Source organism: Bombus flavifrons, chromosome 15 (assembly GCF_040668555.2).
Source record: "Bombus flavifrons isolate JBK064 chromosome 15, iyBomFlav1_principal, whole genome shotgun sequence".
Taxonomy (NCBI): Eukaryota; Metazoa; Arthropoda; class Insecta; order Hymenoptera; family Apidae; genus Bombus; species Bombus flavifrons.
In genome coordinates, this window is record NC_138456.1 from 763914 (window position 1) to 790016 (window position 26103).

Consider the following 26103-nt stretch of genomic DNA (forward strand, 5'->3'; position numbering starts at 1 on the left):
ATAACTCAATTGAAAATTAATATGATCGATGTATGTATTGGATTTAAGTCAGATTTCCCAATTCGGCCGCTGCTGAATTATAAAAATAATAGGCGAATGAATAATCGATATTATTTTACGAAATAAGGTAACTGTTATCATTTTATGCAAGCATTGCTGGCCGGATTGAAAGTACTAATCTAAACTCTAAATTCTAAAAATGATATTTATTTTTAATTAAGTTATAGCAGACATTTCTTACAGCCTCGCTTACGCACGTTGTGTACGAACCTTCATCTCGGATACCCCATTCGTTCCACTCTCCTTTGTATACATAAGCAGAAAATTCCGACCAGGTCATTTTATTCGGCAGTTGGCAACTAAACAGACCTATATATGCTGCCACAGATTTGTGCACAATTCAACGTACAATTCTTTGTGGTAGTAACGATAGTTTTTCGCAAATATCTCGGAAATTAAGACCGACCGCTAGTTACATATATAGGAAAAAGTTGTTTAGAATCATGTCCCCACCACATATTAAAAAATCATCGAAATCAGAAAGGTTGAGTTCGATCTGTACATTTACCAAGGATGTTGTTGATAATTATAGTACATTTATACCGAATCAAAATATTCACCTATTATTTTGCATTCCAATATTAATGCAAGCTGTAAGCAAATCTTCGTCGTCCTCATCGCCATCACTGACTTGATCTAAACATTCGGAAGAGTTGTTTATATTTAATATATAAGGCATGTTACGGGTATCTCCTTTTAGTTCAAATTCCTTACATCCTGAATCGTTAGAAGCCTTCAATGCACTAGTCACGTACGAATTAACACCGTTGGTAGGATAACTTTTATCAAATTTATCGTTTTTTTCAAACATGCCATTCTGTGCATCGTATTTCTTCTCTATAATAAAATAAATACATTTTTAACTGTTTCAATAAAATTCTATAGTTTTAGAGAAAATTTTTCAGCATCATTGAATTTCGAATCGTGTCGTATCGAGAGTGAGTATAAACAATTTTTTCTGTAACTTTACCTGGTTTATTTTTTGTAGAATTGGGCGCTATATTATCATTCTCAGCATATTGTAAGTTGCTCGAAGATACTTGTGTAATTGTTGTTCTTACGCTGCGAATAAAAAATACAGAATTTTTATTTATTTTTTCATATGTTAAATATGTAGAGTATTCTCAGGTTAAAGAAAATAACAAGTGATAGGAAATATGTCACATAGATGTACGTATATGTATATATTATACATAATATATATATCATGATATAACCATGTGTAATTACATATATAATCAAGATAATAGTTACGATCCAAACATTTTTTGTTAAGAAAATAAGTTACTAAAAATGTTCATTTATTTTTTAAATAAAATGTTCTCTTTGCTAATTTTATTAACTACATGAAAGTGTACAAACCTCAATGAATTTTTCATAGAAGTGTGATCATTTCCCTCAACATTATTGTCCTTGATATTCGTTTCAAAGTACTGCAACATTTGACTTCTCTTCTTGTCACTCGAAACTTCCGTACATTCCATTCTGGTACATTCTAAATTCAATTCCTCCGTATCTTGCAGTTTACCTTGTTCCTGAATCTTCTTCAATAAACTCCTCTGTCGACTATCCTCTTGCAAGTCAGAAGCCGATGCCGCTCTAGAAGAATTTAAAGACGTTCCATGTGGAGTTCCTTCTGTGCAATAGGTCTTTACTGTATCTTCGTGGATAAGTTCTTGATCGTTACTCGGGAAATAGTGAGAATGTGGTTTTCCTTCGTCTTCCAGACTTCGTTCAGCATAACGCAAACTATAGTCAGTTGGTTGATCCAAATCCGTCTCGGCATAATCACTGAACAGATTTCCCTCTGTTCGATAACTGACAGTCGGTGAAATAGCCTGTTGTATAGTATTCAACGAACTGTGCTGATGCAAAACAGTCTTGTCGTAGACGTTTCCAAAGTTGATGTTGTCTTTCGCGGGAGAGCTGTTGTTGACGAATGATAACGAGGTCGAGGAGGAGGTTTCTATTTCAGGCTTCGTGCTCACGTACTCGGTTTTTGTGCAAACGTTCAACTCCGTTTCCTCGGAAATACTGGACTGACTACCAGTCTTGAGCACAGACGTGATGCTTTGTGGCAAGTTGTCTTCTACGGAAGAGTGTAGCAAATTCTGTGAACAGGCGGATTCTTGATCCGGAGCCGAGGACCAGGAAATGGTAGAATTAGTGCATCTAAGGTCGACGAGACCATTAAAACCGTCTGACGACTTCAAACGATCCGGGATGGCGTTTTTGTAGCGTAACGTATACTTCTTCTCGGAAGAGATCTTCGAGTGAGCGTCACTGGACATTCCGCTGTCGAAACCGACTGCGGAGTGTAGCGACGAGGACTGTTGTTTTATCTGAATATCAGTAGGAGATAGTCCATTCAATACGTGTCGATTTACCCTTTCAAACATGGTGTCAGAATGAGTGCTTGTTATGGAGCGCATGGAGTCTCTACTCTCGCTTCTGGCGACTCCGTTGCACTTCATATTGGATGTGCTGGGTTGATTATGTAGCTGATAGGAGCGTAAAGTTCGCGTGTTGATTCCCAAGAAGCTATGTTCCACCTTGAACGAAAACTTATCGTCTTTGTTAGTCGGAGATGTGCTAGGTTCGATGTTATCGCAAGTTTCGGCCAAGCTTTGATCTATTTCTTGCTCCAGAGCCCTTTGTCTGCGTGCAACTAAAGTTGGTAGAGTTGGAAGTCCTAATCCGCGTGCTGTCGAGTCTAAGTGGACGAGATTATTACAGCCTGGTCTGGCACTCAGTAAATTCTTCAAGGCTGCGCTTGAACCCATTGAAATCATCTTGTGTTTGGAGTGAATTAAACTACGAAGCATTGGAACTGCGCCTAGGTCCCATAACAGACGCTGATCCTGTGGACATCGGGCAGAAAGATTCCACAGAGCTCCACAGGCGTTACTAACGACGGTTAAACTAGGTGATCGCAATTGTTGTAACAATACTTGCAAACATCCCCTCTCTCTTACAATGGCTCGGTAATCTTCTCTAACAGCAATGTGACTAGATACATTCCTCAAAATACCACCGGCGTTTTCAACAATGGCTAAAGTTTTAGACGGTGCTTTGTAGCTCAACATATCCACGAGGAATGCCAGTGCGCCATCTACGGCACAAATATCCACTTTATTCGTACTACAGTGTGCCGACAGGTTCCAAAGTGCAGACAGTATCGACTTAAGAGTTGATTCCTTCCTACCCTCCATCGCAGCCTTCATCAAACCAGTTACTGCTCCCACTTCCCTCAACGTTTGCTTGCTACTAGTATCAGCTCGCCACGACAAATTTCTCAATACAGACGCTGTGACTTGTCTGAGATCGTCGCTTGGACTTCTCAATTGCGAAACCAGAGCCTTCATGAACTCTCGGAAGGAACAGAGCAATGCTTTATTGTTTCCATCGCCGAATGTCAGATTCGTCAGAGCCATTCCGGCATATCTACGCAATGTGATGCAATTTTGATCGTCGCATTCGCTTCCATGAGCCATATGATCCATCTCGATCAGCTCTGCGACTGCATGAAGTCCACCGAGCTGACACATGGCGTGACGATGAGCTTCGTCGAAGGAAAGTTTCATCAATGCCGCTATCGTTGGCCCGGGATGCCTCTCTAGGTCATCGGGAACCTGACCCGTTTCTAGGGATGTCCTCAGAGTCTGGCAATAGTCCCGTAACTGTTCTAGAAACCGGAGAACCCTCGCCTCCCGGCGTCCAGCCCTCTCGTCGCTTTTGGCATACACTATATTATGCAAAGCTCGAGATGCCTTTTCTCTGGTTTCTGGATCTTGTCCTGGAGCGTGAATCAGTTGTACCAACAGTGGAAGGCACCCTGATTGCCTCATTATGAGGCAATTGTCTATCGAATTGCTCATAGAGAGTAGCGTTGCACTCATGTCCTCTCGGCCCTCCGTGCTACCAAGCATTCCCAGTAGATTGTACACTACGTCCACTTTCGCCCCTAGCCTTCGATCGCCTTGCATTTCCGTGGAACAGCCGAGGGCCCCGCCCGAATTCGACGAGAAGCTCATCACGCTGGCTACGTCCTATGGGAGAGGATGGAAATTAATGTTAGGATTTTGATTTAGGAAGAATACTGTCACCTTTGAAGTCCTTTCCTCTTTATTAAAAAGTAATAATTAAATTAGTTTTTTTAGTAATTAAGAACCTTTATCCTAGTTTCGTAGGGCTTACATTTATCAACAATCGAAGAATATTTGTTCTACTATCTTCGTAAAGTTTCCGAGGAAATTTAAACTGACCTTCAATTTATTTATTTACTTTATACACAAAGGGTTATCTATTCTATTTTCAATTTTTTATTTATATACCATGCAACGTTGTAAATTATTTATTAAATTGTCATTATTTACTCTTTCTAATTAATTGTTTCTATTAAATAATCGTTTAACGTTAATATATTAAACGTTTATAATTATATAAACTATATAAAATTATAAAATACTATATATTATTATATAAACGTTTTAAATATATTATAGAAAAATAGTTCAGCTCGCTTATATAATATTATATTATATAAACTATATATTTATCACACCTTCATTACATTATTATATGTCAATATTTGCGTTAATTTTTCAAATATGTAATATTATATACCTTATGACTTAATAAAATAGATTTCCATAGTAATAAGTTATTAAATCATTCATGGCGATTTTAGCTTCACAAATCGATTGTGTAATAATGATAATGGTTAGTACGATGAGTCAAACTTCTTTTTCGCAGGTCATGCTTCCTTTTCAGCGCCGTCCTTATGATAGGTTACGTATTTATTAATGTCGTTCTGTTCATTCAACTCACGATATATACGTATGTTCCATATTTATATCCTTACACTTTAGATGTATTTTCCTTTTTTTAATATAATTGTATTCTTTAGGATTCTTCAAAATATTAACAGTACGAAGGAAGAGTAATAGCCAAATAAAGATACTGCTGAGAAACTTATTGCACAATAGCGTGAGTAATTGCAGAAAAAGATAGTTTTTGAGTCAATTAACAAAATATATTTTTGAATGTAACTCCTGGACTCGTCACATCTCCAAAGTGAATAATGATATTATTCTTCCACGATTCTTCAAAAAATTACATGGCACATAATTTTGGAGATGTTTAATAAAATCAGTAAAATAACAAAACAGATTTTCCCTGTAATGTAATATAATTTTGAGATTATTTGACTATCAAGATAAGAAATGGCCACTATTTTTCGTAAAATGCGATTATATAACGCATAATTTTGAAATCGATTTGTAAAACTATTAAAGTAATAAAATACTATTATTTTTCCCTAAATTCGATTGTGCGATGTACGGTTCAGGAAAACAGTGACTTACGTTGTGTACAGTGATTGATGTGCTTTGTTGAGTGGAAAAACCCATTTGTTGATTGGCCCATATGTCTCTTCTGATGGGCCACGTTCCCCGATAAGAAGATGGTAATCTGTGGCCCTGTAGGGATATATCTGGTTTGCTGTCTTCCTCGCTACTTCCACCTTCATTGTAACGTTTATTTCTTCTTGTATAAATCTGCTAAACATAGTTAAACAATCTAATTAACGATGAATTCATTGTATGACGACAAAAAATTGTATTCGTGAAAATATAAAAGTTCTTTAAGTATAACAAGTTGATAATTTACTATTAACACTCGATAAAAAATATGAAAACAGACAAGATTTTATTTATCCTCAGCACGAATCAACTGAAATAATAATAATAGGAATTTACCAATTTTTATAAACTCACATCTATTTTTTTAGAAAATATTTCATCTTCTATAGGAAATTCTTTTCTACCACGTATAATCTTAATCAAACATAATTATAATTCCAAATTAAATTATTTTTTTGTAATTTTAAATCTACGACATGAACACCTTTAAAAAATCTTTTAAAACATTGATCATATGTATGTTAAATATGATCATGCTCGTCCTAAAAAAAAAAAGGAAATAAAATAAAACCATTACACTCTAGAAACAATTCAAATTTCCCGCTAAAAACAGAACCGAAGCCATGAAGTTAACTCGAGTCTACTTGCCCACCGTGAAATAATCAACGTTCGTACTCTAAGCGTCTTACGTTCACAGGCTACAGAAAACGTACGAAATAAATTCTTGCAGAAATGTTTAGGGTGACAGGGAGAGTTAAAGAGGGAGGGGTAGGGGGGCGAAAGAAAAAAGTGCAGAGATAGAAGCGCAAGCGAGAAAGGATATAGATATATGAGTAAACGTGTATAACCAAGGGTAGAGAAAGACAGAATGAGCTCTCCGTAAAATCAATACGGAGCTACGTTGGTGGAAGTGCATGTAGGAAGAACTCGTACTCTACAAGCACGAGGCAATACCAGTGGTTTCCAACCATCTCTTTTTAATTACTCGACTAAGACAAAATAATATTAAATTTGTTTGAACAGCAGAAAACATCGTCGATGTATTGTAGATAACGTAAGATTTAACGTAATCTTTGTTTTTCAGATATTTCGGAACTAGTTATATAAGAGTGCAATAGTTTGTTGAACGATTAATTAGCTATAGAGAGTAGGTAATGTGTGTAGAAATTTTAATTAACATACAACCAACTGACGTTTTAATAAACATACAACTTTTGTTGCTCGCTTAATGGAGAACCTTGTACGTCACGCATTTTCGTTTACACACTCTTGAGCATCCCCATAGGTATTAATTGATTTACACACTCGTTATGGCACGGTACTAGACGCTGCGCTTGTGCTTTTAGGAACTGCATTAACTATCTTCGATACAATTACTGTTGTCATCTGACGATAGAGGTTTACATAATGTCGGACAACACGATGACATTTTGTCACCATAGGAGATAACGAAATGTAATGGAGAATGGTAATTTCACTTTCATCACTGACAGTTTATATACCAGTATACAGAAGCTACAAAACACCATGTAAGATTCGAGCAAATATGAAGAAGATCCAAATTAACATCGATAAACATCGATTTATTTGGCACGTCGAATCGTGCAAAAGAAGAAACGATAAAATATTGCCGGAGATTTTGCAATCGCTTATAAAGTTCTTCCAATAACAAACAAAGAAACCAATCCACTACAATGGACAATCGCATTCCCTCGGAGTATTCGAATTCACCTGTTCTATCTGCGCATTACAGGCTTCTCTTCGATTCGGAAAAACAAAGCCACACAACGGTCACTCGACAAAGGAAAAAATATACACAGTCTAGTTCGATCAATTTCAGTGTCATCTCTCCGTGATCGTTCTATGCGAACCTATCAGTCACACGTCGTAGCATGCATCAACGAGGCTGGAGCAGAAAACAAAAGAAAGAAAAGAGTATGCACGAGATAAGCAAGAAGATATAGATAGAAGGAGAGTAAGAATGGAAGGACAGTAAAAAGATAAAGGAATTACCTCGGGGCTCGGCGTGGACGACCTTCGTTCGTCCTCCTCCTTTACTTCTGGCTCCATGGCATCCTCCTTGTTGGTCTCAGCGATCACGGAGCCTAGGTACAACCTTGGCCTGATGTGGGCATTGACGGGCAGAGAAGTGGAGGAGGATGACGGCGTTTTCAACGCGTTTTTCATCAGCGAGCATCTCGCGGATGTCGTCGCCGCTGCGGCGACAGGGTTGAACGCTGCGCCGGCCACGGACGACTCCAGCTCGTGCGCCGCGACGCCGATCAGGGGCGTAGATATCTCGATGTCGTGAGGGCGCCTCTGAGCCTTCCACGAGCCGACACCTTCCACGTCGACGCCTATCGCCCCGCGAAACACGCGACACTCCTCCGACAACAATCTTTCTGCTCTTTTTTGACAATCCTCCGCGTCTTCCTGCAATAATAATAATCAACAAAATGTTGATTGTTCAACAAGATGTTGAATGTTGTTGAAAATGCGTTCTTTTCAAAAATTCGTTGTTTATTTTGTAAAAAATAACAATGTGAAATAAATCGCAGACAAAGTTGGTATTGAGATTTTCCATGAATACCTTTTTACGATCATCTCTTTAAGCGTCTTAGTGTACTTAAAGAATTTGTATAGAGATTTCGTATAGAGACTGTATGATAATAGGAAATAAATGGGAGAGAAAGCTGAAGTCTAGGGTTGCTCGAGAGATTTTGAATGGATATTTGTTTTAGAATGATCTTTCCTAGTATTTTGGTTTAGGTAGGTACATAATTTGCATGAATCTCGAGTGCAGATTGTGCGATAATAGACATTTACTTAAAGAATTCAATTTTAATTACTTATTCAAGTGATTCTCGTTTGTTTGCAATGATTTTTTGGACATCTTTGTTATTTCAATCTTCATTTAAAATCCTAATTTTTAACTTTTAAAAATAAAAAATTCTTTTATTACGGCAAATTCATATGCTAAATAATTATCATTGTTCGTTCAATAGATGTACAAAATATGTTTGCATCGTCCCTCCTTATTATTTACTTTATAACATTTACCGGCTTTGTGATTTATAATTTCGGAAGAAACATATATTTTTGATTTAAAATTACAAAATATACGAAAATTGAAGTAAAGATTATAACCATATGCAAAACAGAAATGAGAAAATGATTAGACATAAGTATGCAGATCTAATCGTTTGTTTCTGACAGATACAACATAATCATAAGGATAAGCTCACATACTTGCATACTTATGTCTAATCGTTTGTTTCTGACAGATACAACATAATCATAAGGATAAGCTCACATACTGGCCGGAAGTGTCACATATACGTAAGCTATATAGCAACGCGTTCTTGTTGTTCCGCTAATCATCTTTCCAGCTCTGTACAGTACAGTACAAACCTATATAGGTTTCAAAATCTAAAACGGATGAAATTTTCTACTAGGTAGAAATATAACAAAAATCGTTATCGAGGAAACGAAAAAAACAAACGTAACAAAATGTACGATTATAACGTACGAATATCTGCAAATATTCATTATGTACGTGGTAATAAGATGTAGATATTGATATTTGTAATTCTAAAGGATTTTTCAGATACGCGTTAATTGTAAGTCAGCCAAGAATAAGCGTAATGTTGGGTAAAACATTCGATTTAAAAGTTAGATTGCGGAGAATTGAGTAACAAGATGTAATGCAAACGTTTGGAATTTTTATGGAGATGTTCTCAACCTTATTTTCACTCATTTCTTTCGTGGCAATGACGATACTGTCAAAGATTTTTTTCCTTCTATTAAATATCTTATGCCTAATAATTTACCATTTAACCATTAATGATTGAAATTTGATTGACTGTATGACTTAGGAATGCAGTCGTTTCTTCGATTGGTACAAGGCGGTACGAGTTAGCATAATATTTTGGTTCGATATTTAATAAGTAGGTATGTAATAAGCCTAATATATCAAACTATTTTAATAAAATTATATATTATAGGTTTTATAAATATAAGTTTATTCTACTATATACTTGTAGCTGTCTTAGATTCCCATTTAATTTTTTTTAATTGTAAAATAAGTTTGAATTTTTGGCTCTGAATTTTTTGCTTTTTGTCAAAAGTTAAGTCAGAGCAAACAATTTAAATAGTATTTTACTTAATGGGTTTGGTTTTGTTGTCCCGGGACCTACCATAAACCATAATCTATCCTCCGGTTAAGATGGCCTGGTGGCCATCTGTAAAAGTATATTAACTCGGACCTGTAATAATCCTGAGGAATAGTTATAAAATTCAACTTTTTACCTTTCTGCCAAGGCCCTTAATTGCTACGAACACTTTACTTGCTATCATCCCTTCGAACAGAATACATTTCAACTTGCTCTTAACGCTTCGCTGAAAACACTTGTATACGCATCAATCGCATTCTTAAACGTTGTTGGAAATAAAGAGTATATTAAACTCAGTGTTATAATCATTCAACCACCCCTATTATCTTAACTGAAATAGGAGATCGGTTGATTCGCGGCGTCGAACATCGTATCGTGACGAGAATTTACGACTCTCGTTATACAACGTTGAACGTGTCTCCCCGCGGAACGATCGAACAGATTTTGTAATAATTATAATTAGATATCATACTAAGATAATACTAACAATAAGATTGCGATATGTAAGATTAAAAACATGAGAATGCAAAGCAATTTGTAAGTGCGTATGATAGGTGTACACTTTGTGTACTACATTGTAGTAACTACGATAAATGAAGTTTGATAAATTGCGAAGATTTTATGGTACCGAAACCGTTATATACGAAACGTAAAACGTGAGAGAAAATGAAAGTGTCAAGACAACATAAAAGACAAAGAAAAGAGGATATGAGATTTTATTATATCAATTTATCATATAATATATGATTTAAAAAATTTCAAGTGAAATTGTAAGAAAGTGAATTATACATATATGTATACTACATGTATAATGTATAATGACAATTAGTATACGTTTCAGGACATAAGTTGTTATATAACGAAGCGTAGGCAGTGCGTTCTTATCATGTAACATCCTCGTGCGGACAAAAGTAACGAGCAAACGCAGTGTCACTCACAATTGCCTGTGCTAAAAATACATTCATATGTGTAGACTATAAGAATTCTTTGAATGAATATCTCAGATATCAAACGTTAACATATAATGAATCACCTTTTAATCATTCAGTATTCTTTCCATGAAAATCAGTGTCATTCTAATTAAATATTTTATTGCAGTAGTATTAATATTTATATCTTTGGGATATAATACCAAAAGTATAACACTGTTTCAATATAAATTATTAAAAAAGTTACTTATTTTAATTATTGGTAATATTTAATGTAGTTGAAATATTATTAAAAATGTTCTAGTATAAGTTATAAAAACGTTCCTTATTTGAAGATCAGCTTTCAAAAGGACACTAATTGGGTATTTTAACCCCTTACTTTGTGATATCGAATCACATTATAAACCAAATTCAGTGAGATGCCTTCAAAGGCAGGCGTTAACTGTATTAAAGTTCAATTCTAATTTTGACTTTAATACGAAACAAGACTGTGAATTAACAAATACAAATTGCATATAACATTACAATGTCTTGTTTTAAACATAGAGCTATTACTTCATTAATTGATACACATATGCGTATATGCAAGGATAGAACATATGGAGTTAATTAAAAAAAAGTAAGATGCATCGGTTAGATTAGCAACTGAACCGATTACTATTCATAGAATTTAATAAAAATGATTAAAGAAGTATTTTATATTTTACTCTTTTACATCGCTTAAATCAAAAATTTAAGTTTTTCTTTGTTCCTAAGAACATATTTCACATTACGATACTTTTTAATCTATATTAATTATTAATATATCATATTTTGAGCGTGCCGCTGTTTGGAGCAGATGTATGGGGCTGGAACATGGAAGAAAGACTGGATAGAATACAAAGAAGATATGTGAAATAGATCTTAGGTTTAGATATGACAACACCAAATTATATATTAATAGAAAAATGCAAGCTAATAGAAATCAAAGAAAAAGCATTAAAAAGAGCAGCAAGGTATGAAGAGAAAGCCTTAGAATAAAAAAAGGAACTAGTAAAGGAGTGTATAAAGGAAAGAGAGAAACTGGGGAAATGGCCAAGAAATGGAGGGACACAGATAGAAGCAAGAGAAGAGCAAGAAAGGGTGACAGCAGACCAAATTGTAGAAGAAAGAATAAAAAGAGAGAAGTAGAAGAGAGGGGGAAAAGGATAAGGGAATCCAAATATAACATACATTACAGAAAAATTACAAAGAAGAATTACCAAAATACTTAGAAGGGAGGATGAAGTGGAAGGACAGAAGAATGTTAGCAAGATTCAGATGTGGAAACAAGACCAAAGCAAGAGAATATTGGAAAGAACAGGGAGAAAAAAGATACAGACTATGTAAAAGGAAAGAAGAAGACCTGAGGTATGTAACAGAAGAATGTGAAATAACGGGAGGACCAAAGGACATAGAAAAAACACTAAATGAGACCGGAGAAGGTCTAACAGGACTAAAAGCAATAATAGAGAAGAGAAGGGCAATACAAGAGACGAGGAGGAACGACAGGAAGGAAGCATAGCAAGGAGGCAAAAATCCAAAGTTGCAATAGTTTTTTAGTCATTAGTTTTTAGTTTTTAGAGATAGATTAATTAGGGGAGTGCAATATAATAGAGTGGATAAGAGGGGAGGTAGATATATAAGAAGCGAAATAGGTGTAAGAGATGTAAAACCGAAAGTTCGTCCAAAGCCGAAAGGCACGGACTAAGCAATAATAAATAAATATATCATATTTTTTCAATTTTATAATTCAATTATCTTTGCAAATAAATTTGCAATTTATTTTTCTTGCAGACATATCTTTAAAGATATTAAGATACATATTAAGCTTTTATTATTTGTCTTTTAATTATATGTAAATTTTAAAAACATCTTTTAATATTAAAATTTAGATCTCCACGAAATATTTAATCATATAAGTTCTAATAAAAGAATATGGAAGTATTATTTATACAGTATAATTCATGCTACCGGAACTGCATTTTCTGATCAGAATTAGATAAAGATATTAGAGATTGAAAAGATGAATGATTTTTCTTACAAGTGTTACGACGCACATGCGCAACTGGCGTTTTAAATAAATAAATAAATAGTGATTTGAAATGTGTATAATACATACATGTATCCTCTTACATGCATAAAATTAATCGTTATTATATCTCAGAATATATGTATATACACTCCTCGTCAAAAAGATAACCCAGGTGTGCTATCTTTAATTTCTCAATGACGCGTGTGAAGTTTTTCGTCTGTAACGTATAATATCAAAACATTATGAGCTCAGAATATGCGGCTTGCTGGAAATAAGTCACAATGTCGAAGATGTTTGTATACAACAAAGAAAAATTGTTCCATACTGAGGTCGAAATGATAACACACACTGTTAATATGTTTAGAAATTGCTCAGTAGTTCATGATCTATCAACGAGTAAAGATTACAGTACAATATTATATAAATTTCCTAAACTAAAACAGCAACGGTTTTCAGTAGCAAAAATATCGAAAGTAATAAGAAGAAGTCGTAGAGTAATACACAATTTCTTAAAAGATGTTGAAGATTATGACAAAAAGAAAATTACTGGTCGGCCGTCAGCGTTATCCGATCGTGATAAGCGAGCAATTTTGCGTGCAGCTTCCAACTCGCAGTTAACAACGAAGCAAATAATGGAAAAATGTAGTATTAGTGCTAGTGTTTCAAGTGTTCGTCGAGTTCTACTATCCTACAAAAATATCAAGAGGTTAAAATTGAAAAAGAAACCTTCGTTAACAACAAAACACAAAGTAGAACGTTTATGCTTTGCAAAAGAAAGAATGCATTGGGAAAAGAAATGGAGAAGGGTACTATTTTCAGACGAAAAAGATTCAACTTGGATGGTCTCGATGGGTTCCAGTATTATTTTCATGATATAAGAAAAGAGACAATGCCAGCAATTCGACGACAAGTGGGAGGAGGCAGCGTGATGGTTTGGGCCGGCATCGGTTATTTCGGCAAAACAAGTATCAAGTTCATCGATGGAAGAATGAATAGTGTCCGATACATAAATTTAATCAAAGAACAAATAAATAATGATGCAGAACGCACTTCTGGACCTGATTACATTTTTCAACAAGATAATGCATCTGTACACATATCAAGATTGGTACAATCATATTTTAATGAAAATAATATATCTATTTTGCCGTGGCCTGCACGCTCTCCGGACCTTAATATTATTGAAAATTGCTGGGCAGAACTTGTTCACGGCGTATACGCGAATGGAAAACAGTATCAACACGTACAAGAATTAAAAAATGCAATTGTACGCGAATAGATTACATTAAGTCAAAATTATATCCAGAAACTATATAAATTGATACCAAAAAGTATAATAGAAGTAACAGAAAATAAAGGGGGATGTACCCATTATTAAATAAGTATATATGTTTGATAAGTAATTATTGTTAGTTACAATTTATGTTGATTATTATTTTTTTATTGTACATGTCTTATCATTTCGTTCTTAAAATAAAACAATTTTTTTTGTTACACACTAAACCTCATAATATTTTTCATTATTTCCAACGAGCCGCATATTCTGAGCTCATAATGTTTTGATATTGTACGTTACAGACGAAAAACTTTACACGCGTCATTTAGAAATTAAAGTTAGCACACCTGGGTTATCTTTTCGACGAGTAGTGTAGGTAATATGGTCGAAATTTTCAGAAATTTGATTAATTTGCCACATATTTTTAATACAACTCTGTACTAAATAAGGTGTTTTACTAACAAATATACATTTAGATATACATAAAAAATAAATACTGCAAGTGTAAGCAGTATTCATCATTTTCCTTTAATACTTATCCTAATGTCAATCAGGAAAGGCGTATGAGTTGTTTCATTTATGTGAAACACCTTATACATAAATATAGTCTATCACAAAAGTCTGCATACACTTTTTAAATATAAAATATTGTAGCAAAAATGTCAGAAAACGAGCTTTTTTGGCACATTAAGACACATATGTATTATTAAAATGTAACACGATTTATTCACTATGATCTTAAATTAAAGAAGAAGTACTAAAATATAAAATACAATGTTACAAAAGTTATATACACCTGTTACATCTGTATGAAATCATAAAGATGGTTTAGTATTATATTAAGACCTTGTAAATGACCTACGCAAAGCGCGTCTATAATTCCTTTGATAAGTTAGATACACAATCTTCGATAACTGAACATACAAGGTGTATATTTTTCAATTTAAGGATTCGTTGTCGAAAAAGATAGGTTTGAAAATCTGCCAGATAAGCGTACATTAGCTTTACTATTATTAAACATGGATAATGTCACGATTTTCTTTCTATTACTTTTTTCCTAGCACTTTTATTTCCATGACGTCAATCTGCACTATTACTTTTATTTACTTTTTTAATGTCTCCAAGCATAATAACAGCTTTGAAGGATTAAAAACAAACATTATTTTGGCGTTTGGAGATTTAAAAAATATGCATAATTCATTACAAAAAGTGCATAATAATTTACTTCAAAGAACAAAATTGTACATACAACATCATGGTCGACGTTTCGAGCACTCGTTAAGTTACGAAAATGATTTTTAAACAGTACCAATCTTATGTATAATATTTTTGAAACAATTCAAATTAAGTATAGAATGAAAGAAAGTGATAAAACGGATCTTAAGCGAACCAACTCCAAACGAAGTCTTAAGCGAAAAAATATTTTTCTATTTTTTTCGATTTGTTTTTGCATGTAAAATTAGCACCCGACCAGCGTATCACAATTTTAGAATATCCCATATATTTATAGATCTTCGTGACTGGCTACATTTTTATTTTTTTACGAATCACAATATCATAAATATGCTGATTGTTTCCTACCTCTTTCTCTCTCTATCAAAAAAAAAAAAGGGACAAGGAAGAAGAACAACGAACTACATGAAAGATGTGGAAGTTTTCACTAACCAAACAGTTCATTCCGACACAAAACGTTTGAAACCGATCCAAAAACTGAGAGCAGCCGTACGATATTGTCTGGCTTAGCATCATCCGGTCGGGAATTATTGCTTTCGTGTATTCCACAGGGTTCACTCATTTTTATCCCACTCAATTTAGGCCTGACAGCCGCGTTCGTTTCCTCACAGTTTCACTCTCTTTAAAGCAAAGCAAACAAACATAGCCGGGGAAAGCGATATTGCTCGAATTCGCGCTGAAAGACCCGGCAATTTCGATTGGTTGTACTTTCTCTCCAGGTTCATGGACGTTCTTCTCGAGCTTCCCGAGCTCGCCATTACGACGTGATCGAGATTTAAACGCCGCGCTGCGCCGTTCCATTAGACACCGTCACGAAACGTACCACTGCGTGCAACAAGCAATTAACCCGCCACGTTCCGGGCCAACGAAAGGTCATCGCTATCGCAACTTGCCAGGCCCTGAAAATGCCATCCGGAACATCTTACGGATCCGGAGAAATTTATGTCGCGTCGATTTTAATGACGGCAAAAAAGTTAAATACTTGATAGAGAAGGAACCAGAGTTGTTGCGATGATCTGGGTATCGAGATATTCTATGAGAGTGCAGGAATTTGCGGATTGCACGATGTTCTAAAAATGGTATTCGCGATATTCTGCAGAACCAGAGGAATTGAAATACTATGCAGAAAAATCAAACACTAAATTAACGGCACGATACAGATTTTTCAGTGTTCTAAATATGGAAATAGGTGAGCCTTCATAGCTGGCACAACTGGAGTTAGGAATATTCTATTGGTGGGCCAATATCATTGGTGGCTTCATCTTCGAACAAGTCGAGTTTGAAAACGCGTCAGGTATATGTGAATTTACCTAATTTCCAATTACATAATTGTTGGAAAGTAGAGATCCCTATTTCACGTATGTTTATATATATATATTTAATACATGTATACACGTGTATTTAAATTTTACATTAAAAATTTTAAATACATGTATATGAACATATCCGTATTTTTAATTTTTCGTGACTCTAAATATATAGGTATCCGAGAAATCTAGGAGATTGCGAAATTAATAAAAGAATATTTCGATATATTTACTGAAATAATGTGGGGAAAAATCACGCGAATCAAAATATGGTTTTATTAATACACGTACATTTAGATACGCATGAAGTAATGCACGGATAGCCATGTACTGAACATATATAGATTGAGATACGGATATTGAAGCATACGTGTACACGAGCCTTTTTAATAGATATATCATACCGTAATCTCTACTATCCTATATAATATGAAGGTTATCCTACGTGCAAAAATAAATCGATAACACAGTTGATGATAGTGTATAGAATAAAATTTTTATATTTAAAGCTTCCTTTAGGAAAAATTGTTATTCTTTATGAACTAACCTGGCACACACATATTCGACGTTTTCAAATTCAATTTTCTCAAAAACAAGGCTTCACTTGAAGAAGTTTTATTATGCATTTTCGAATATATGTAGATTAACTTTCTGCCAATTATCCGTTCTTTTTCAATCAGGTATGAGTCAAACACACATACAAGTTTTCAAACTCAATTTTTTATTCTTGATCTTCTTCTTATTCTGAACCATAGAATTTCTCAGACTTCGCTTGTACCACGAACTTAGAATCACAGTATCTCTTATCAGGTTGTAAGAATTTGCTTATGCGTATACCAGAATATTTTAAATAAGGTATCTGCGATATTGTACAAAATCAAAGGAATTTGCATTCCACAAATATTAGTCTTTTGCAGACAAGGCTATCTCCGTTTCTTTTACGGACAGACTATGTCGTCGATACTCATGCCTATCTTTTTCTTACTATTCTAAGTTCTTAAAATATCTGACAACATTCTGGAATACTAATTTAAGTTTTTCGTATATTATATAATCGTTTCAATGGTTTTTCGGGAAGAATAAAAATTCGCTTTGAATAAAATCACGAGTGAAATTTCATTTGAGCCCTTTTGAGGTTGCCTACGCAGAGTAATAATTATTTATTTTAGGGCACGCCTCATTGATTTTCGTAATCTTGAAATACGTTCGGATCATCATTCTGAACACTTTTTTCTATACATGTTACCGCATTATTCATTGATATTCGTAAAAATCTTCAATAGAATTTAGGTTAGGTACGATTATAGTTTATTCTGAAGTCGACTGCATTTTTATATTTACATATAGTCCGACCTAAACTAACTTATTGATGAGAGAGATAGCCATTTTTAATATTCTATAAATAAAAAAGAAAAAGTAATGGGTTATGGGTTGAGCTAAATTAGTACCCGGTCGTCATTAGGCGACCAGCAATGCTGACATAAAATAATTTTCGATCATTGATATACAGAATGTTACGCTTCATTTTGATCTTCAAGTGATCAAAAGATGTATATATGTATGTTCCAACACGCAATCAGGTGATAATCACACACGGTCTTAATTCGTGAGTTACACACAGAAGTATGCTTGATAGTATATATACGTAAAAGTAAATGGTAGTAATCGGATTCACGATACATTTACAAAATTAAGTGAAATAAAAATTAAGTTATGCTAGAGTAGCCTCATAGCGACCGTATATTATTCTAATCCAACCTACAACCCATTATCCTTCCCATTTATACTAAGGATGATTAATTTTTTATATTAGAGTCAGGTTTACGTTGAGGTTATACAAAAATGGGGCCACTTATATGCTAGAATGAAGTGTAATAAAAATTAAACTTAATTGAAGTATTTGTTGAGTATGTCGGAAATTAAGGCTAAGCAGCGGTAACATGTATAGGGAAAAGTTGCACGTAATGATCTTGATAACATATCTCAAAGTCATCAAAATCGATGAGGTATGCCTTGATGTAAATAATTATCCGCGAAGTTAATAAATAGAAAAATAAGTACTTACTCGAGAAACAGAGATTTTGCAATGTTCTAAATATCGAAATATTTCAGGAAATTAAAAAGTTTGTAAAAATCTATTTCACAACTTTCTGAATATGGTATTATCTAAGGCATCGTGCGAAACCGAGGAAATTTGTATTTCCTAGATATTAGTAAAAGAAGATTAAAATTGTTCCGTTAAATACCTCACAAAATTTGAATCATAGTAAGTCGTGATAGATAGAAGACACATACTTAATCGGGCAATAGATTTTGTCATGTGCTAAATATGTTAATACTATGAGATTGATGGATTTGCATCAAATGCATCAAAATGGAAACGAATTTGAAATACATACATTGTACATAGTACGTCAAATGTTCAATAACAATAAAATATTGAGAAAACAGCATACGAATTCTATCAAACTCATAGAAAAGGAGTTGAGCAAATATTAATATTAATTATTTTTAATTATTAATTAATTATTAATATTAATAATAGAATTAAAATTAAGGAGAAAAAAAAGTGAGAGAGAAAACTAAACGCCATGCAAATTCAAGAAATAAATTGAATGATAATGAGAAAAAATCGTTAAAGATCATACGTATTAAACGTAATTAAAGATGAACGTAATTAAAAAGTAATACTGATTATGATTCAAAAATATTTATTTTAAGATGTTCTTAAAATGGATATGGAATGTTCACCCACAGCTCGCTTCAGTTGAATAATTACAAAAACAAGCAACTAAAAATCATAGCAATAATTGAAAAATAGCCATTCTACAAGGTGTTGAAAATAGAAAAAATGTTATAAATCTGACAGATCTTTAAAAGAAATAACAATGAGAGCAGATCGGCAGAGAATAAGTATTGCGGATGAATTTTGCCACTTTCACTTAGTTTTCTCCAACATTCGAGAAGTTCAAGAACAATGAGTACGCTGGTAACACGAGCAACCACGCGTAACGTTGTTTCAAGCACGATCTTAGAATCACGTTAAATTATAATGAGTTAATTGTAGATGTGTTTGAAGATGGCACTAAAGATTGTTAAAGTACAGCTGGTCGTTAATAGAAAAGTCCATAAGAAACTGATTAGATGAGATTATGTAAATTGCTTCGAAACCATTGGTAAGTTACGGTTCATGGTAGAATTTTGCGTTAGGTGATTCAAATAATATCTACGTAAGAAACGTAGATGAGAGAGTCGGTTGGTGAAAATAATTTTATAGTCGGGGGTTTCTCTTATGGTTTATGGCTACGATTCTGGTTTTCCTGATTTTCACAGACTGTTAAAATTTCTGATGTGAACGCGGAGAGTCGAGCAGTGTAACGATTTTTATCAACTGATTTTTACATAAAACATGGCCATTTAAATCGAGTATCTAGAGTTAGCCATAGACAGAATAGTTGAGAAAGTGGAATAATTTAATGCAGTATTAGATTACTTATACGTCAAGAAATTATAAATGGTAATATAATAAATTGTGAACTTTATTTTTTTTCCTGCTTTCTTCAAAAAGATATTTGATTACGCCTCGCGATCCTTATTACAGTATGCTTGAATTAAAGTGCTAATTTAATATCCTATATTCAATATCATATGATATTAATTTAAAGATTAAAATATATGTATTAAAATAATATCAATTGTTGAAATCAGTTGTTCAATTCTCTATTTACTCATATTTACCAATGTACTATTGTATTGCATCACATCATATTACGTTATGATTTATCATCTTCACGTTACTTATCATGTTATGAGTTTACTTATAGCCATTATTACACATATACAGTTTTACGAATAATTATCTAGATAGATAAATAGATGGATAGATATATAGAGAGAGAATTTCAGTAATTTTACATTCTAACAAATTTAAAATAGATTAAGAAGAAAATTAAAAAGAGAAAATAAACATAAAGGTCAAAGAATAAAAATAGATATAGAAGGAAGCGTAGGAAGAATTAATCGATCCTTTTTTGGCTCGATTAATTATAATTCGATCGACCAATTATATATTTACTAAATTAATAAACGTCTCGCTGTTCATTAAAATCATTTATTTGTTTCACGCACTATTTTATCGTGAAACGGAAAAACTTTAATATGTACTAAACCACTGACTTTCATCGAGTTATAAACTCGTTTACTGCGAACGATAGCAAATAAACGTAACGAACGTATATTAGTCTCCTCGTGTAGGAAGCTTTCTAAAATTGTGCACGATACAAAATTCCATTCTGCAGGCGACAATTTTTCGTATAGGAGAAAATTTTCATTCAATGTAACTCCGCTAACTCAAACTGTGAGTTATTATTCACCTCGTAACTTGCGCATATTAAGTAAGAAATTGACGTTCCACCGACGATGGTGAATCATTCTTAATTGGCTCGTGATTCACAGCAAGTACGTTCAGACGTTAGCCTCAATTTTGCATTTTCGTTTCATTTACTCCTTTAAACATCATCAAGTCGTTTGTTATCATCAGTGTAATTTTCGAAATACATTCATATCGTTTATCTTAGAGCGGGAAAGATTTATTCTATTAAGAACTTTAATTACATAGTGCTGAGACTTTTTTTCACGAAATTTCAAGTAGAAGAAAAATATAAATTAGTTTCTTACGTGTTAGTTAAGACGTTTACTATGATGTTAATAAGAAGTAACATTATTTTATTTTTATATTATTATAATTATAATTAATTATTATTATTATAGTACAGAGTGATATACCTATCTATGCTTTATAAGTATTAGGTATTTCCTTTCTTCAATGCTCTATTATTATATTGTATTATTGCATTGCTACCAATGTAAATTAATACATAGTAATAATATTCAAATAACTAGCAATAATGATTTTTATTAATTTTAAGATTTTAAGGTTAATAATTGTAAGATTTACTTGTAAAAATTTATTTGTTTGATTATTAAACTTATTATTAAGTTATTATTATTAAATGTATTATTATTGCCACAATGTACAAGGGAATTTGTTGATACTAATACTTCGTAATTTGAGATTTGTAAAATTTCATAAATAGTATTAACAAAATTATACAAGAGGGCTTTGAGGATTCTTCGTGATTTCTAATCATGAAATTCTTTGGATGAAAAGAAGAAATAGTAATAGAACATAAGAGTGACATAGGAAATCCGGTATTTTAATATCTACTTTAGCATCAGGTTATTTTACAAGTAATCCGGCTTTTTCAATATGTGTACATACAAGGTGAAAGTGAACGGCTATCTGATGGTAATTAATAGACTGCGTGTGTGTATGCCAATTCAGGTTTATACGAATACGTATAAGTAAAAGAATAGAAATCAAGTACATCTTTGTTTCATTCTCTAAATATTATAACGAGTATTTTATTTTAGACAAGATGTACACTTGTGTATATTATGTGCATTTTTACATATTTAACTTTCTCATAAATGTATAAATATCCGTAGTTCAGTTAACTAATCAGTGGTAGATTTTCTTTTTATTTTCTACAATTGTTTATTACTTTTATAAAATTGTTATCACGTTGAGTTTCATTCTTGTAAGCTTTTAGTAAAATCGCATTATTGGTAATTACTTACTTATGATTGTAACAGCATTAACAACAAATTTTGTTAATTACTCACAAAATCTTTCATTAAAATCACCTTAATACTCTTGTTCTAAACAATTCTCTTAATCTTACAATTTCACTGATATCTGATTACAGTATTTTATCATCGATAATTGATTAAAATCTTATTAATTACCTACAAATCTTTTATTAAAATCACCTTAATAGTTTTACTCTAAAGAATTCTTTCAATCTTGCAATTTCTTTAAAAATATAATCAATCCGTCCATTTTCGTTTCTACTATAGTTTATTATTTAACTATCGATAATTCCAACTTTCTTTAATTATCCATAATTGTTTCAGTCTTACTTCAAATAATTCTCTCAATACTATAATCTCCTTGAAGCAAACGCGTTTTCGAGCGCAATATTCCTCGACTTCCGGTTCAGATCCGAATTAAAACCATGAACGAGGTTTCACCAGTAATTCCCAACGACTTTTCGCCAGTGGAATCCTTCGAATAAAAAGACTAAATAATAGTAGACAAGAGTAACCAAGGAATTTATCTAGCTTTCACCCTGGAACCTTCGCTTCGTTTCTCCTGCCTGCTTCTTATCCAGCCATCTTACTCTGCCATTGGAAAGATAAGTCTCTAGCTCCCATGTAAGGATACAGAGCCCTTGCGTGAGTATCAAATACTTAAGTAAACCGTTTATCGCAGAATAGGTAACTGTTTTTACAATTGAACCGATGATCAAAACTCGGATATACCTATAAACCGGGTTCTGACTCATACAATTGTGTGCCGTTACGTTAGTGTCTGCATGGTTGAGGAATTAAGATAAAGAGGGCCGCTTTATGAAGAAGAAGATGACGAAGCACAAGAAGAAACGAAGAATGTGAATAAAAATCGTACAGACGACTTGGTACGTTGATGTCGATGAACTTTGGTGATTTCAGTGCTTCACGAGACTTTTGGTGTTACACACGTATATGTTATTTGATCCTGCTACGTTCTTTTCCTCACTTACAATTTACAATTCTATTATATTTTTCTAACAGTAAAAAGTATCTTAACAGTGTGAACGAAATATGAAAAAAGAAAAAAATTTTATCGCCATGCATAATTTTCTCCTTCAACTTTATATTCAACATCTTCCTAAGACATTACAAGTACTTTTTGTTTGTTGAAATTAAAGCGGGATTGAAATATGAAAATTCGAGAATCGTGGCAGGGTTAAATGAAATATTTGGAAAGTTATTAATATATATCGAGGAGACAAATCCTAATCCTTTTAAACTGTAAAACTATGATGAAATATCCAGAATGAACGATTTAGAGAATAATTATTTACTTGTCATCAAGATTTCTTGCATTTTTGGTATAGAAAATTGTATACTTGCAGTTTTTTGTAAAAAAAATATTAATAATTCAGCTATGTAGATATAACATTCAATATGTGAAATTTAGAATAATACATTGGATAGCTTGCCAGAGTCTCTCTCGAGCTATACTATAAATGGGGTAAAATGATCATCTTATTTGGTTAAATGATATTACGAAATAATTATACATTAATTTGTTTGAACAAGATGATCTTCCTTTGAATTATTTCTATCTATCAAATAGAATAACATTTTGTATGGTTTCTTAGATAAACAAATATTTTCCAAACTAGTTCCCTGAATAATTTCTGATACGTGATAACTTACGTTAATTAATTTCGACATAAAATAAAATTACAATTCCCAATTGTATCTTATTTTTGAAATGCAGATGATAAATTGGTTGAGGCGTCTTAATATTTTAAGATAATATGTTTTATTCTGACATGAAATCAAATTTGTCCACATCTGGTTCCCTACTGGAAACGAGAAATGAATGCTAGATCGAGAGCATTTCTTTCTGAGTGGTAATGAACTTGGCGGAATTCGATTACGAAGACGAGTATTAACGAAACTGCGTTTTTTGCAACTTTAGTACTTGTTTGGCAAGTATTCAATATAGAAATATAGTGTTACAGTTGTCATAGCTATATATATTATATAATTTTATAACTCTAACATTTCTTTGTAGTTTTAGTCGAAGATCTTGTACGGTATTTTCTTTCTCTTTTATCCGTAGATTTTCATCTTCTAGTTACATTTTTAATGAAAATTACGTTTCTTTATATTGTTAATTTTTAATCAGAAGTTTGTGTACCTAAATTTTTCATTTTTCATTTCCAAATTTTGTAGGTTGTTTGTTTCTTAGATCTTTAATTTCTAGTCGAAAATCTTTATACTTGTATATTTGTTGTTTTCGACGAATCCAGAACATTGGAATCAATGCTCTGCGAGTGCTATTTTTATTTTTGACACGACCAAGCAAGGAAGTGTATTTTAGTCACGTGCAACACGTATACGAGCAGAACACTTCACGTTTCTCATTGAACGTTCAGGTTCAAAGAAATCTTTCTTTCTTATCAAAGTTATCAGCGAAAGGAGAAATTAACTTCTTAATAACTTACAGATAAATCAATTTTTTTTAAGTTCCAACCACAACACAAAAACTAGACAAATTATAGTAATCAGTGACTATAGTGACAAAATCAGAGCACGCTGAGACAAATATCTATATCTTTAATGGCTTTAAAGTTATTAGGATATTTAAATAAAGAAATCATCTATGAATAGTTCTAAGATATAAATTATAATTTATATAAAAAAATGTATAATTTATAAAAAAAATTTAATGGTGAAAGAGATACTTATAATAAAGAACACATATAAAGAATTACAAATCAGCAAGTTTGAAAGGCTTAAATTACGTGATGAGTTGCAATTAATTTAGAATAAAATATCAATAAAAACAGTTAAAAATTTGTTTACCGAAAAGTTTGAAAATAATACTAGATAATACTACAATAATTATAGCAGTTTATAAATGAAAAGAGAGAACATTATTTCCACATAATATTTTAATTCAAATTCGCGTAAATTAGTGAGGTCTTCCTTATATGTGGAGAATATTAATATGTTTCAATCGTGTTTTACTTTAGAACCTACTTTTGCGAAATGCGATACAAACTTAGTTCTCAAAATAAAATTTTCCATTATTCCACAAATTTTTACGATATCGAAGAATTGGAATCATAAATCTCGATATAAATTTAAATCCGAGCTGAGACTTTTGCTTTCGAGCGGTCACTCGAGGAATCTTCTACTATTTTAAACACGGTGCTAGCGTGACAGGATTAAATCTCTCGAGTATTCTTCTTTGCCCTACTTTGGTCTAATTCTAAGAAATAAAGCGACAAAGCCAGCGAATGTACCACGTATTGTGACGAAATAGCATCATTGTGAGAAGTAATGAAGAACGTACGCGATATGCCACAGTAAAGCTACAGCACCCAGTTTAAACTACTTTAATTCATTTAAGACATCGAAACTGCATATATACGGTGTTCTAATATATTTTCAAATGAGACTTCATTAAAACTGCTTACGAGAAGAAATAGAGTAAATGGAAAAAATATTGTTTAAAGATTTATCGAAATACTATATAATATGACTTTTTAAAACGAAAGATTATTACTATTATATAAAAAACATATTAGCATGCAAGAATTTCAGAAAGCATTTCTTTCTATAAAAAATTGAATTCATTTTTCATCTTTTAGATATACATATAATTCCCTATGTGATGCCATGTACAGATTCTATCGTTCAAAAATTTATTACAAATACAAAAATAAATTTCTTTATGTATTATAAACATGCATTTATGTAGTATTAGATATATAAATTTCTCTACACATAAAAGTTTAATTATCAGAGGATTTTCATTTATTGCTGCATTTTGAAAGTTATCTACTGTTTTATCTGGTTGCTGTAACGTTTGCCATCATATCGTACGCTAACTGCAGCAATTTCTTAACCGTGTTATACGAAACTATGTTTTGTCAGTACCATGTTATACAAGAGTTTACTGTATGTAATTACATAAATTGTTGACTTATTTTTATCTTGTATTATAACAAGAGCGAGTTCGTTAT

General features: G+C 32.7%; 1 protein-coding gene across 5 annotated transcripts in view; it reads right to left on the reverse strand.

Annotated features, from left to right (window-relative positions):
• LOC138187573 (adenomatous polyposis coli protein) overlaps positions 1-26103 on the reverse strand; it is a 95207-nt gene that overhangs the window by 6657 nt on the left and 62447 nt on the right. For 2 of the 5 annotated variants that reach the window (XM_069128493.1, XM_069128495.1), the window contains 5 exons: positions 7497-7916; positions 5427-5621; positions 1423-4109; positions 1031-1122; positions 621-897 (listed from right to left, as the gene is read on the reverse strand). In XM_069128493.1, the coding sequence (XP_068984594.1) occupies positions 621-897; positions 1031-1122; positions 1423-4109; positions 5427-5621; positions 7497-7916 (3671 nt within the window). The remainder of the gene's footprint in view (positions 1-620; positions 898-1030; positions 1123-1422; positions 4110-5426; positions 5622-7496; positions 7917-26103) is intronic. The other 3 variants (XM_069128496.1, XM_069128494.1, XM_069128497.1) reach the window with 3 other exon arrangements.